General features: G+C 37.6%; 2 protein-coding genes across 7 annotated transcripts in view; one reads left to right on the forward strand and one right to left on the reverse strand.

Annotated features, from left to right (window-relative positions):
- Positions 1 to 13,181, forward strand: part of Lamtor4 (Late endosomal/lysosomal adaptor, MAPK and MTOR activator 4) — a 160,416-nt gene that overhangs the window by 102,505 nt on the left and 44,730 nt on the right. The window lies entirely within an intron of this gene.
- The window catches only part of L (zinc finger protein Lobe), a 134,573-nt gene that overhangs the window by 79,106 nt on the left and 42,286 nt on the right, over positions 1 to 13,181 (reverse strand). For all 5 annotated transcript variants that reach the window (XM_069128039.1, XM_069128038.1, XM_069128040.1 and 2 more), the window contains one exon: positions 2,816 to 2,887. In XM_069128039.1, coding sequence (XP_068984140.1) covers positions 2,816 to 2,887 — 72 coding nt within the window. Of the gene's footprint in view, positions 1 to 2,815; positions 2,888 to 13,181 lie in introns of those variants that run through there.

Raw genomic sequence — 13,181 nt, forward strand, 5'->3', positions numbered from 1 at the left:
CGTTTTTAATGGAAGAAGCGGCGGCGATGGCGGCGGAAAACGGTGCAGTTGTTTGCCGGGCGAGCAAACACGACGGCACTTCTCGAGGGCGTAATCGAAATTGCGGGTTCGACGTCGACGAACGAGTTTCCGCGGAATCGTGATGCGACCACGGTGATTCGATTACCGTCCAGAGCAACACACAGAGATTCCAGCTTTAGTTTCGTTGGTTTGAAGAGGAAGTTGCTGCGGGATAGACGAGAGACAGAGAGTGCTGGCCCGTGAATAAGGCTCGAAGAGGAGGCAAGGGGATGGTTTTGCCTTTGGCCGGCGGCGGCTATCCCCGGCTAGCTAACGCACTCCTGGGAAGACATAAATGTGTCCCTTTAGTGGCACACAGCCTCTCGTTTCGCGTGTCCTCGCCGAAAAGCTGCGGATTCTGCCACCCTCTGCATCAAACTTTCCTCCGTGCGTCGTAGAAACGCGTCCAAAAATTTGTTTTACCTTCTTCCAATCTTTCTTTTTACGCGAATCGTTTGCCCACTAACTCCTTTGCCGCGATTTTCGTCCCTTTATCTTGGTTTTCGTAGCACGAGTTTGACATTCGTTTTACTTCTTCGTTCCAAATTTTTTGAAGACAATCGTTTTTCACAAATTCATCCGCGCGCGCCTCAAACGGTGTTTTAAATCTTTCATTGAGAGCTTCGTTTCTTTATTTCAGTTTGCGCGGGATTAATTTGAGATTAGAGTGTTTCTTGTACTACTTGTTTTGAGAATTTTTGAACAGAATAATTTGGTGCTACAAAAAGCGCTTTAGACCATTCGTTGCGGTTGTCAGAGCGAATTTGTTAAATATAACGTGAAGTGTGTTGAGAAATGTTCTGTTTATTTCTCCTCCAGGGAAATTATTTGATATGCTCATTTGAATGGTGTACAGGGTGTTTTAATCCTTATTACGGAGGTATTCGTTCCTCTACGTTAATGTTTTATTTGACGATTGGATAAGTTGAAACCTGACAAACAATTTTTGTCTCTTCCTCCTCTTTCTTTTTCTGACCGTAGATGATTTAAAAGAGTTTGTTTAAAAAGGTATTTATCAAATAAGTATTTTATTCTCTCATAAGAAACTTTCATTGGCGTTCGTGATTTTTCACCACTTGACACCCTTTCGTAGCCAAAGTAACTTTCTAAAGAAAAATCGATCTACCAACCTACCTATCTACTAACAACCTGATTAACACACAAAGTATTAAATACATAAATATGAATATAAGTTCCATCATAAATAGAAGATAAAATCTACCAACTACGTGTTACTCACAGAGATAAAAAAAAATCGTTAAAAAGTTTTGAAAATCGTAGATACTATCGCCTATAATTGTTATCTGCAAGTAACGTTAAATCAGATTTAATTTGTTCACTGGTAACAATTAAACAATTTGAATTGCTATTACAACGTCACGTATTCCGGCGTTTATAAATCACTGTTCCAAATCAATCAGACGAAATAGTTAATTGTGTCTGTGACAATATTCCTGCAAGCTGGTAATGGACTTGGGAGATTGGTCGAGTAAAACCGAGTCAAACCGAACTGGGTCCTCTGTTACTCTCCATGTAATCGAATTACGTAAGCGTATGCACGTCGAATTCGTGGAAACTCGTGCCAGTATAAACCAAATCTGCAGGAAATTTTGCAGTTAGTCCCTCGAGTCTGATAAAAACCCTTACACCTGCTATCAGAAGATCGCATTCAACGTTTACACCATCCGATTGATATTACGCGCAACGAGCAACATTGAAACGCGTGAGAATAAAAGCGAAAGTTCAAGGTTGGAGCTGGTGAAAGTCGGATAGTAGCAAACTACAAAACTTGTGAATTAGAATATGTAGGGTGTCGGCAATACGTTCGACGATAACAGATTACAGATTCGTTCAACTTGACTTTTTCTAGATCGAGAAACTGCAACGTGGATTATAAAACTGCAAAAGAATCGAATACGAACAAAACGCGGAATCTGAAATTGAAAATTTCGAGTCCATTCGAGCTGGGAGATTTTAAATTTGGAATACCTCAGTTTTGGGATAATTTTAAGAATTCTAAGTATACTAGCAAATCTCGTACGACGATGTTGAACGTTAATACGTTAAAATTCCTACAATTGCGAGTAAAAAGATTTGAATATTCCATAAATAATACTAAAAAAAAGGAAAAAATCACAGAGTTGTCAGCTAAAAGATTCAAAATTGCATAATTAATTCGGAACTAACTTTAGATCCTAATTTCCTTCAAATTTTCAATCCCTATATTCCACTTAACAAGATATTTATTAGTTGTACAAAAATTCTATTGAATGCCAAACTTACAATTTCTTATCTTCTTTTTTTCTTTTTACCTACGTTATTTAATATTTGAAATCTACATCGCGACGATAAACAAAGAGAGATACGACTTCCATGAAATTTAAAACGGTTCACATCGTTTCATCGTGTCACCAGTTTAACCCTAATTTTCGTCTGAAATCGTAGGGCGGAAGAATGCAGGGGGATTCTACAAGCCGATGTCCGTCTAAAAAATTCACCCCCTCGACCCGAGAAAAACGAAAGCGAGAAACAGAAAAGGGAGGCTACCCTCTTTATCGCCGTAGCTTTTTGCTTGTTAGAATCTCCTCGAGTTCTCTGAGATTTTTATGGGTCACGAGACTGTTTAAGAATCTCTGCATTACCCTCTCTTTCGTCCTATCTTTCATCAACCGTCGATCGTGACAAAATTTTACGTAAAAAAGCAGATACGTTTGATAAGAGTGAGAACAATTATACGTGAAACTTTAAGACTCACCGCTGTCGAGGCTGTTCTGATTCTCCAGATCTAGACCTTGAACTGACGATGGCCTTCCTTCTTGTGCGTACTCTGAAACAGAATGTTTCCTTTTTAACGATTTTTGGTTTCCACTCTATATTTTTCAAATAATTCAATTCCTCAAACGCGTGAGATTTGTAGACAATTGTTACTTTCAATTCGACATCGATATTTTTCGATGAATTTGGTTCAACAGAATCGGGAGCTTGCACAATAAAACATTGAAATATTGTACAGGTAATTCATAAACTAATTCATAAACACCAAATACCCACAAAAATTGTAAAACTAATTCACCTAACTAGTCCACAAACTTCAAGTGTCCATGAAAATTAAGAAGATAGTTGACAAACTAATTCACAAATTCCAGAGGCGCACAAAAATTGTAGAGCTAATTCACCTAATTAATCCACAAACTTCAAATGTCCATGAAGATTAAGAAGATAATTGATAGACTAATTTACAAACACCAAATACTCACAAAAATTGTAAAGCTAATTCACCTAACTAGTCCACAAACTTCAAGTGCTCAAGAAGATTAAGAAGACAATTGATAGACTAATTCACAAACACCAAATGCCCACAAAAATTGTAAAGATAATTCACCTAACTAGTCCACAAACTTCAAGTGCCCAAGAAGATTAAGAAGATAGTTGACAAACTAATTCAGAAATTCCAGAGGCCCACAAAAATTGTAAAGCTAATTCACCTAATTAAACCACAAACTACAAGTATCTATGAAGATTAAGAAGATAATTGATAGACTAATTCACAAACACCAAATGCCCACAAAAATTGTAAAGATAATTCACCTAACTAGTCCACAAACTTCAAGTGCCCAAGAAGATTAAGAAGATAGTTGACAAACTAATTCAGAAATTCCAGAGGCCCACAAAAATTGTAAAGCTAATTCACCTAATTAAACCACAAACTACAAGTATCTATGAAGATTAAGAAGATAATTGATAGACTAATTCACAAACACCAAATGCCCACAAAAATTGTAAAGCTAATTCACCTAACTAGTCCACAAACTTCAAGTGTCCAAGAAGATTAAAAAGATAATTTATCAACTAATTCACAAACATCAAATGTCCAGAAAAATTATAAAGGTAAATCACAAACTAATGCACAAAGTTCAAGTGCCCGCGAAAATAATGAAGATAATTGATAAACTAATTCACAAATTCCAGAGGTCCATAAAAATTATACAGTTAGTCCATAAACTAGATAATCTATAAATTCCGAATGTCCATAAAAATTATACAGTTAGTTCATAAACTAGGTAATTCACAAATTCCAAATGTCCATAAAAATTATACAGTTAGTTCATAAAGTAGGTAATTCACAAATTCCAAATGTCCATAAAAATTATACAGTTAGTTCATAAAGTAGGTAATTCACAAATTCCAAATGTCCATAAAAATTATACAGTTAGTTCATAAACTAGGTAATTCACACATTCCACATGTCCATAGAAATTACGAAGCTAATTCATAAACTGATTCACCAATTCCAAATGTCCAAACGTTTAAAAGAATTGCTGTAAATTCCATAGTCCAATTTACCTAAAAAGTACGTAAATTGCAAACTCGCAATTTCTACCACATCTACGCCTTCCCATTCTTGATAAATTAGATTCTTTACCAATCTTACCAATCTTTAGATTAGAAACCAATATCAACGGTACAATAAAATTTGCCTCAAAGATCTTCGACCATTGTTCATCCCCGATTCTCAGGATTCTTGTACAATACGCATATTTACAAAATCCTCTCGCCTATCCATATAATTTCAACTGGATAAAAATCTTTCAAACCATCCTTTATCCCTGTCCTTTTGCTCTAACTATGATCGATACACGGTGTAACACAGAGAAAAGAAAAAGGGGAAAAAAGAATAAAAAATAAAAGTATCCGATCGCGAATGCAGAGAAGAAAAGAAGGGCGTGGGGATATCGGTGGTTGTTTCGTACAAGTTACGCTTAAAGTTGCGCATACTCCGGTGGGAAATTTGAATTTTGGCCAGTTTTCCTCGACCAGCTGGCCCAAGGTGGTTCGGTCTCCTATGCGCAGGAATGGGCTATGGGAGCCAATATCACCGGGGTATGGCTCCCATGGGACCGTCGCGGCTCTTTTCCACCCTTTCTCGTATTATATCCATCCGTGTAGCAGAAAGGGTCGAAAGCACGCTTACCGTGCCACCGTCGTGTATCTAAGTTCGTTCCGCTCGATCGCCCGAAATCCCATGAAATTTCAATGTGCACCTCCATTAGCCTCTGTATTGGCTGGAATTACGCCACTAGATTTTCGGGACTATAATAAAAGAAGGGAGTTGTAGAAAAGCTTGGATCACCTGGATGCGCGTAGCCAAATTGGTCGAGTCTAAGTTTCAATCATTTCTGCGCTGTGATTTCGGGCTATGTATCTAATGTTATGATTATGTATCCAGTATATATGAATTTTCAATCTAATATTTGTCGTCAAAATATTCTTTCGTTGCAGCAATCGACAAGGCAAGAAGAGATGCGAAAAGAAATTGGAAATCAAAGATTTCTTTATGCAAGCTGTCGAGGAACTCTATTGGAGGAATTAATTAAATTTAATTACATTAAAATAATTAATAGAAATTAATTAAATTTCATTAGAGCAAAGGTGAACGAATTTCGGAATTTGTTTCCTGGAATTTCTGTACTCTTTGTGGATGAGTGAAGAGTTGTTCGAAGTTGAGATGATAATTGTATCAGAGAGGACGGAGTTAAAATGTCAAGTCGAGGGTTGGAAGGTTTTGTAGATCGGTAATTAATTGACTGGAGTGTTCTTTTTTTAAGAAAAGGGATTATCGAAACTAAAGGAAATATTGAAAGGAGAAATTAAACGAATTAAAACAACTTAAAATAAGGCCTAAGTATTTCCTCTATTTCTCAATATTGCTAATTGTAATTTGCGTAAAAATGCACTCGATAATATATGACTCTAAGCTCGTATTACGCTAACAAAGAAGAATCACAGAGAGATAGGAACCGAAAGCTGCAGAAACTTGAAGAATCCAACATCCGCGTTACAGACTGGGACATATGCCAAACAACAGACCATCATCATCCTAAGCTCTTGCAAAATTCAAAAGCGTCCGCAATTCGCGAATATCGATAAACTCTTCAGCCAAAAAGCTAATAAAGGAAAGTCGCACAACTAAAAACTGAAGCTCCAGAAACTTGAAAACATCTACTAGCATCCACGCTACAGATCCGTTCCTACGGACCAATCATCGTCCTAAACTACTTCTTTCGATTGCAAAAGCATTCGCAATTCGCGAATATCAACTTTATCCTCGGAGGGACGAAGAAAAAGAAAAGAGATATCCACGAGGACGCTGGCGACTGCGTTTCAACGTAGAAAAGTTGGTTCGAAAGTTAATTGTTTATTCGAAAGTGGGAATAATTCATTGATAAGGGAACAAAGGAGAATCGCAGGGGCAAAAGTAGCAAGGAGAAGGTGTGCATTCAAGCTTGTGGAATTATCATCGCTCATAAGTCATGGGCGGCGCGAAACGTTGCAGCAAACGCAGTTCGTGGTTTCAGAGAAGAGATAACTCGTATAAATAACCCGGAAGTCCGCGGTGTACAATAGTCTTTTTTTACGAGTATGACTTTTGGGAGTTCCAAGGCCGCGCTTGGGACACTGTTGGTAATCAGTTTGTCGTTGCCACCGAAATATACTACGTGAACGACCAGAGAGAACAGAGAACATAAAAACAAAAAAAAAAAAAACATTTCACTTGGTGGAATTTTAGATTTCTCATTACGTTATAACGCAGGATACGCGCTCGCGATTCCACTGAAAAACTTTTCGATTTTTCCAGCCATATTTCTTGCTATTCTTTTGCTTTCTTTCATATAATAAATATATCGTACGATATAGTTATATAGCGTCATGATACGTGTACACTAATGATCGTAAGTATTAAGACACTTATTCTGTCAAAGTTATCGAAGAACTCTATCGAATCTTGCCTCGTTCAATATTTTATATTATAACCGGTTAACTGCGCTATTTAGTTTTAGAAATCTCTCATGGGGTTAGGTCACGGAGCGCGTGAATAAATACAAGCGACGACGAGTATACACGTCAAACGCACCGAAATGAAATTTTTGTTCGATGTATATACTCGTCAAACGCAGTTGACCGGACGAAGAACACACGACTCGACTGAAATAAAAGATTCGTAATAAAATAGCTAAAGCGCAAAAGCAATAGAAAATATTCAATTTGTACTAAACATCGTCGGTGGACGGTAAATTTTTATATAATTCTATGTTGTGATAAAAAGACCCTTATCAGTATGCCATGTTGACGGTGGCAACAACTGTCTTAGAATTCTACTGATTTCTCCATTAAACCTTCAGCCCCTGTCCTACCATTTGTTTTTTCAAATTACAAATATTAGCAAATTTTCTTCAAATAACTTCCAAATAATTTGCAGAAAAAAAAAGAGAAATTCGTCGAACACGAAGCCTTGTCAACAAGATTGAAAAATAAGTTTCTTTAAGCTGTCAAAGGAGGACTGAAAAGGACTAAGGTACGCACGATCGACATAGTTACGATTGTCTTTGCGCCAACACGTATAAATTTCGGCGGCGCTCGAAGCTGTTGGGAACCGGTTTTGGTTTTGTATTAGCATGTAACTCCGGCAGGAGTTGAAGTTGCGATGGCTTGTGGGTGGCTGGGCGAACGTAGGGAGGGTAATTACCTCCTTGGGGAGTCCCCCTCCGTTCGCGTAGCCGGCAATAGCCCCAGCACGGGTACAGAGGCTTCCCACTGCTCCCAGTGGTCCCGCGGGAACGTCCCAGTGACTCTCATACTGCTGGTTCTCATTCGACCTAAATTGGATTTTACCAGAGCGCGCGCGCGAGCGAGCTCACCCTCGGTTTTCTTTCTTTTGCCGCTTCGGTCGATCGTTTTAAGTGTTGACAGGACTTCATAATGAAGATCAGATTAGATTTTATCGGAGATTTTTCGTCTTTTTTCTTTTTTTCGAAAATTATTTTTCTCTTTAATATCGAAGTTAAGATCGATTTTTAGGACAATTGCTTTGAAGGTCAAGTCGGATTGGACTTTTTGCAATTTTATGGAACTTCTGTAAAAATTAAAGATAAAGGTAGATCAAATATTACAGATTGCATTGTATGAAATTTTATGGAATTTCTTTGAAGATTACAAGGTTGAAGGTTCGACTGGATTTTTACGAGCTTTCATTTTTCTGTAAAGGTTAAAGAGTTGACAGTTCTATCGGATTTTTTCCTGGAATTTCTTTGAGGACTCCAGCGTGGAAAGTCAGACTGGATTTCATGGAATTTCTTTGACGATTAAACTGTATCGTTTCGGGAATGATCGAGATGCTCGCGAATATGCGCGGAGAATTTCTAAATTTCTATGTGGAAGGATGAAAGATTTGTTTTCTGAAGTAATGGAGGTAACCGTGACAACGATGTTAACAGCGAATAATGTAATGATGACAGTAAAGATCATGATAATGACGACGATGGTAATACTCTAACTTGATGGTAATACCACTGTTAATACTCTAATAATTATTGCAATAACGATAATATGGAAGTTGGTGATCATGATGTTAACAACGAATATTGAAAATAACGATGATGGTAATGACGATGACGATGGTAATTACACTGCTACTGCATGATAATAGCAATGGTGATTCTGATGATAATAGTACTGAATCTAATTGATGATAATTCTAATGACAATGACCATGGTGATTGCTATGTTAATAGTAAATATTGAAGATAATAATAGTTGCCGTATAATGATTATGATTATTCACGTAGAGTAACGCGACGATCGATCAAATTGAAGACTCAATCGCGTTTCTGGCTTAATACAGATGATAGGAACTCCTGAAACAGCTGTACGAATTCTCGATCGCTATCTAGGTGATATAATTAAACAGATATAATAAATTAGAACTCACGATTAGAGTTCACGATTCGAGGTACGGTTTATGATATCGCGAGACAGTTTCGTGCTTTCCATTCGAGCCTTGTCAGAGAGTTTAATTGCTGGGACGTCTCGTGACGGACATTAAATTCGAATTACTTAAGTCTGGTTAGCTGGTTTTATTAATCCTCGTCGTGACCCTATGATTATTCCAAACGAGATATTTTATTAATTATACTATGTCCAATTTCTAATTTATCACAATCGATTTTTCTATAAATGATTAACGTTGCTTTCATTTTGAAAACCAGGGTGAGATCACCATTTGCCTGAATCTGCCGAACAGTTCAAATATAAACAGTGTAAATGAAGTTCATAATAGAAGACATTCTTTGATTTTCCTTATTATCCATAATTTTTTGTTCGCATAAGAAGAGTACATTTGAATTGAATTAGACAAGTAGATTCACTGGATCATCGTTATCATTGAATTTTTTATTTTTGGAACTTGCTTTCCAGCTTCGTAATTTATGCGAATCGGTTTGCCAGGAATAAAAAAGTACACCAACTAACAATTGCTACGAAGATCGCTAACGATCATTAGATGAGGATAAGATCGTCCAAGTCGGGTCAGCGAAATTGTTGAAACAACTGAAGGGACGCGCCATATGCGTCAGTAGAATCAGACATCTTAGTGAGACACTAACTTATGTTCTCTTCCAATAGATAAAGTTTATATGACCCTCAAATGATAAGTACCGGGACAATTTGGACTGGACATTTCAAATTTACGCTTTCTAAGTAACATTCCTAAGGTACAATGCTACATTTTAAATAAATTTCGTTATTACGTATCTGTTCATATCGTAAATTTACGATAAATTTGAAATTATTTAAATTGAATGAACAATCTGAAATAGATGTATTGGAAAATATGTTGTTGTAACGATAATAATAATAATATATTTTTTCAGCCTCGAGGCCATGAAAAGATCTACAATTGTTGTTCTTATTTGTCTTACGCTCTAAACAATGCATCCTTCTCATAAGTAAATTCACATCTTATATGTTATACATATATTTACATTTCCTCTTATCAGACTATTTATCATAACTTAGTTATCAACCTAGCTATTGCCTACCTATCCAATTATACTCGTCTAACTCTTATTGCCTAGCTCTTATCTGACTATTTACTATCAACCTGGTTATTAGCCACATATTCACCTGACTATAATTACTTATTCCTTATATAACTCGTGACTCTAATTCCTTTCCTTCCTTTTTGCTCTCCAGTTTTCTTAACCAGGCCAAAGCTTTCTCTTTTTCTTACTAACGACTAACTATCTCCTCTGTACTAACTACCTTCCCTCTCTGGTTCCCCGCGCTCTAAATTTCCAAATTCGTCAAAATTCCCATCGGCTGCATCCTAACGTCTATTCCATCTCTCCAACGAGCCCATACTTCGCTGCGCTGATAATCGCTGGCCCCTTTCCCTCTATTCAAGTAGCTGTTCAGTCTTTAAGTATTTGTACCTTTGATCATATGGACAATGTGTTGTAATTTTCTATTTAAAAAAATATGTATATATGTATATGCATAGTATGAAAATTACAACACGTCTTGTACTATATATATACATACCATATACACACATATATATAGTACGAAAATTGCAATGCATTTTGCATATATACATGTACATATCATATAAATATATAAATATCATATCACATAGATATATACATACACATATAAAAAAAATACTCGGATTAATGTTTAATGAGCATTCTGAACTGGCTTGCGTAAGATGATGGTTAATGAATATGATACGACTGAAGGATGATGGTACACGCAGGCTAAAAATTATGAAAATCATAGCCAACGGAAACTGGGGAGCTAACCGAGAGATGCTAACTCTTACCTGTAAAACCTTAATATAGTCCAAAATAGACGATGTGTTGCGTCGCATATAATTCAGTATCGCCAAGCACACCTAACATTCTAAACGCTATGCATAAGGCAGCAGCCAGAATAATAACAGAAACATAGCGAACGAGTCGAGTGTACGGCATTCTTGCCCTCAGGAAGCCTAAGGCGGCTGGAATTCCGAAGAAAACAGCTCTCCTACGCGGCGACCATATTCGCAACACCCAATAACCTGGTGCATAAAATATTACTAAAAGAGTCCACCAGTTCTCGTTACGCCGAAAGACCACCTGCAGCCAACCTATTTCACATAAGAAGTCGGAAATTCTTGAAAGAAAGCAACACCACACTCCAACAACCAACTAGTGCAGTAGAGCATCGATTAACCGAGCCTCGATTATCTGAATCAGCGTTGCATCGTCGCTATCACAACTAATTCTTCGAAGCGGAATGATTATTACTTTAAAAAATAAACTTTCGTCACATTCACCGTAAATAATCACTATGTACTGTACATGTATTTTGTATACATGTTCTGCATACATGCAACTGTTTTTTTTTTTTTTTTTGTAAAAGAATGTACATATCTCTGTATGTATGTAATAACTGTACGTATATTGTTACTTCGGAGTTTTTTTGTAAGAAATGAATCACTATTTTACGTTATTATGTACATTACGTTTGAAATTACATCAGTAATGCTATTGCGCTCAATAAATAATTTTGGGGCAAATTCCTGTATTTATCAATTGGGTAAGTACATGCATGTTCGATTATCCAAACCACCTTGGTCCTAAATGGTTCGGTTAATTGACGCTTTACTGTAACGAAGACGTAAAAGACAAACATCTTACAAGAACAACGATAACAGACGGATGGAATAACTTGTGGCAAAAGCACAAGGTAATAATATAAATAACCAGGCTCAGTATAGTTCGCTACGATGTTACACAGTCGCAGTTTAGCAAAGAACAGAACCCGCAACCCCGTGAATACTGCAACACCCACGGCACCTTCGAATATCTACCTTGCTATTGCATCAAAACTGTAAGTTTCCTGAAAGAAATAGATCTTTAACACCTACTAAGATCTTTTGCCTGTGTACAAAACGCTAACTAACTAATAACTAATTAGGGAATAGCAAATTAAGCACCTAAATACCATTTAAACATTCATACATCTATAGGATACATGTAATCGTATACTGTAAAAAATCGTACAATGTAAAATAACGAGAAAAAGAAACAATGCATACTATACTCGTGACACTCCTAAAATGAATGAATATCGTGTCAAAGCCGAGTTCACCGCGTAATTCTTCAAACCATCAAAAGACCATGGGACGATAAGAAATTTATCGATCCAATTTATTATCCAGCAATCCTTTGAAACCGTTAGCCAGATTGTGCCCGTCATTGATAGAAATCCTACAATATCACGAAGACACCCGGTGTACAGTGTGAACTGTACATGTCACTGTTAAGGGCCAGGCCAGTTCCCCAGGGAACAGGGCAAACAATAGCAATAGGCTGGCCAGAGCCACCCTTCGGCATCCTACGAGGACGTCCTGCGTGCCTAGTGTGTTTCCTTCGACCTTCGTGACCTTAACAGCTCGCGATAGAGAGAAAGGAGTGCAGGCCAAGGGAGCAACGAAGGAGAGAAGAGGAGAAAGTATACCTTGGGGAAAAGTTTAATTTCTTTCTGAGAAAGATGGCTGTTCCTTGTACTTCGCCACCGCACAAGGATCGCCTGTTTTTCTCGTCTGTGTGCAACCGGACGAGATTGTAGTGGCGTGTCTGTATATCAAGAGGAAGACGCGCGAGTGTATACGTGTGCGAGTGGATACTGTGTGTGTGTTACACAGATATAGATACCGGTGGCTTCCGTAGGAATTAATTTGGCCGGATGTCCCTGCTGGGACGTCTCCGTAGACCCGAACCGTTTGCCCGCGACGACTTTTCGAAACCAAGCAGCTCTCTCTCTCTCTCTCTCTCTTTCTCTCTCTTTCTTTTTTACGCGCCAAAAACGAATGATCCCGCAGATCGTTTGGGAGGGAAAAGCGTCGAGTATATTAGGCAGCAGAACGTGGGGTTCAACCGGCGACGGGGCGATACAGGTTTTCGCAGAATTTAACGTCACATTCTCCGAATACAATTTTTTAACCAGATAACTGCGTCTGACAAGTATACTTGTCATACAAAATAAAAAATTACCATTTACATTATGCGTCGTAGACTTTAAGAAACGAACTACCGTAGTTCCTCATTGCGCGCCAGAAATGAATAAATCATGGGTCGTTTGAGACGAAAGGGTGTAGTTTTAAGTGCATCAAGTAAGTTTTTGAAGATCGTCGCGCACTTTTCGAGACGAATGACGTGTCTCTTGATAAATGAATCGTCGCTAGATTCGATAAGGAAGAGTGGTAAGAATATCAAGTGAGTTTTCGAAGACTGACAGGG

This window comes from Bombus flavifrons, chromosome 14 (assembly GCF_040668555.2).
Source record: "Bombus flavifrons isolate JBK064 chromosome 14, iyBomFlav1_principal, whole genome shotgun sequence".
NCBI lineage: Eukaryota > Metazoa > Arthropoda > Insecta > Hymenoptera > Apidae > Bombus > Bombus flavifrons.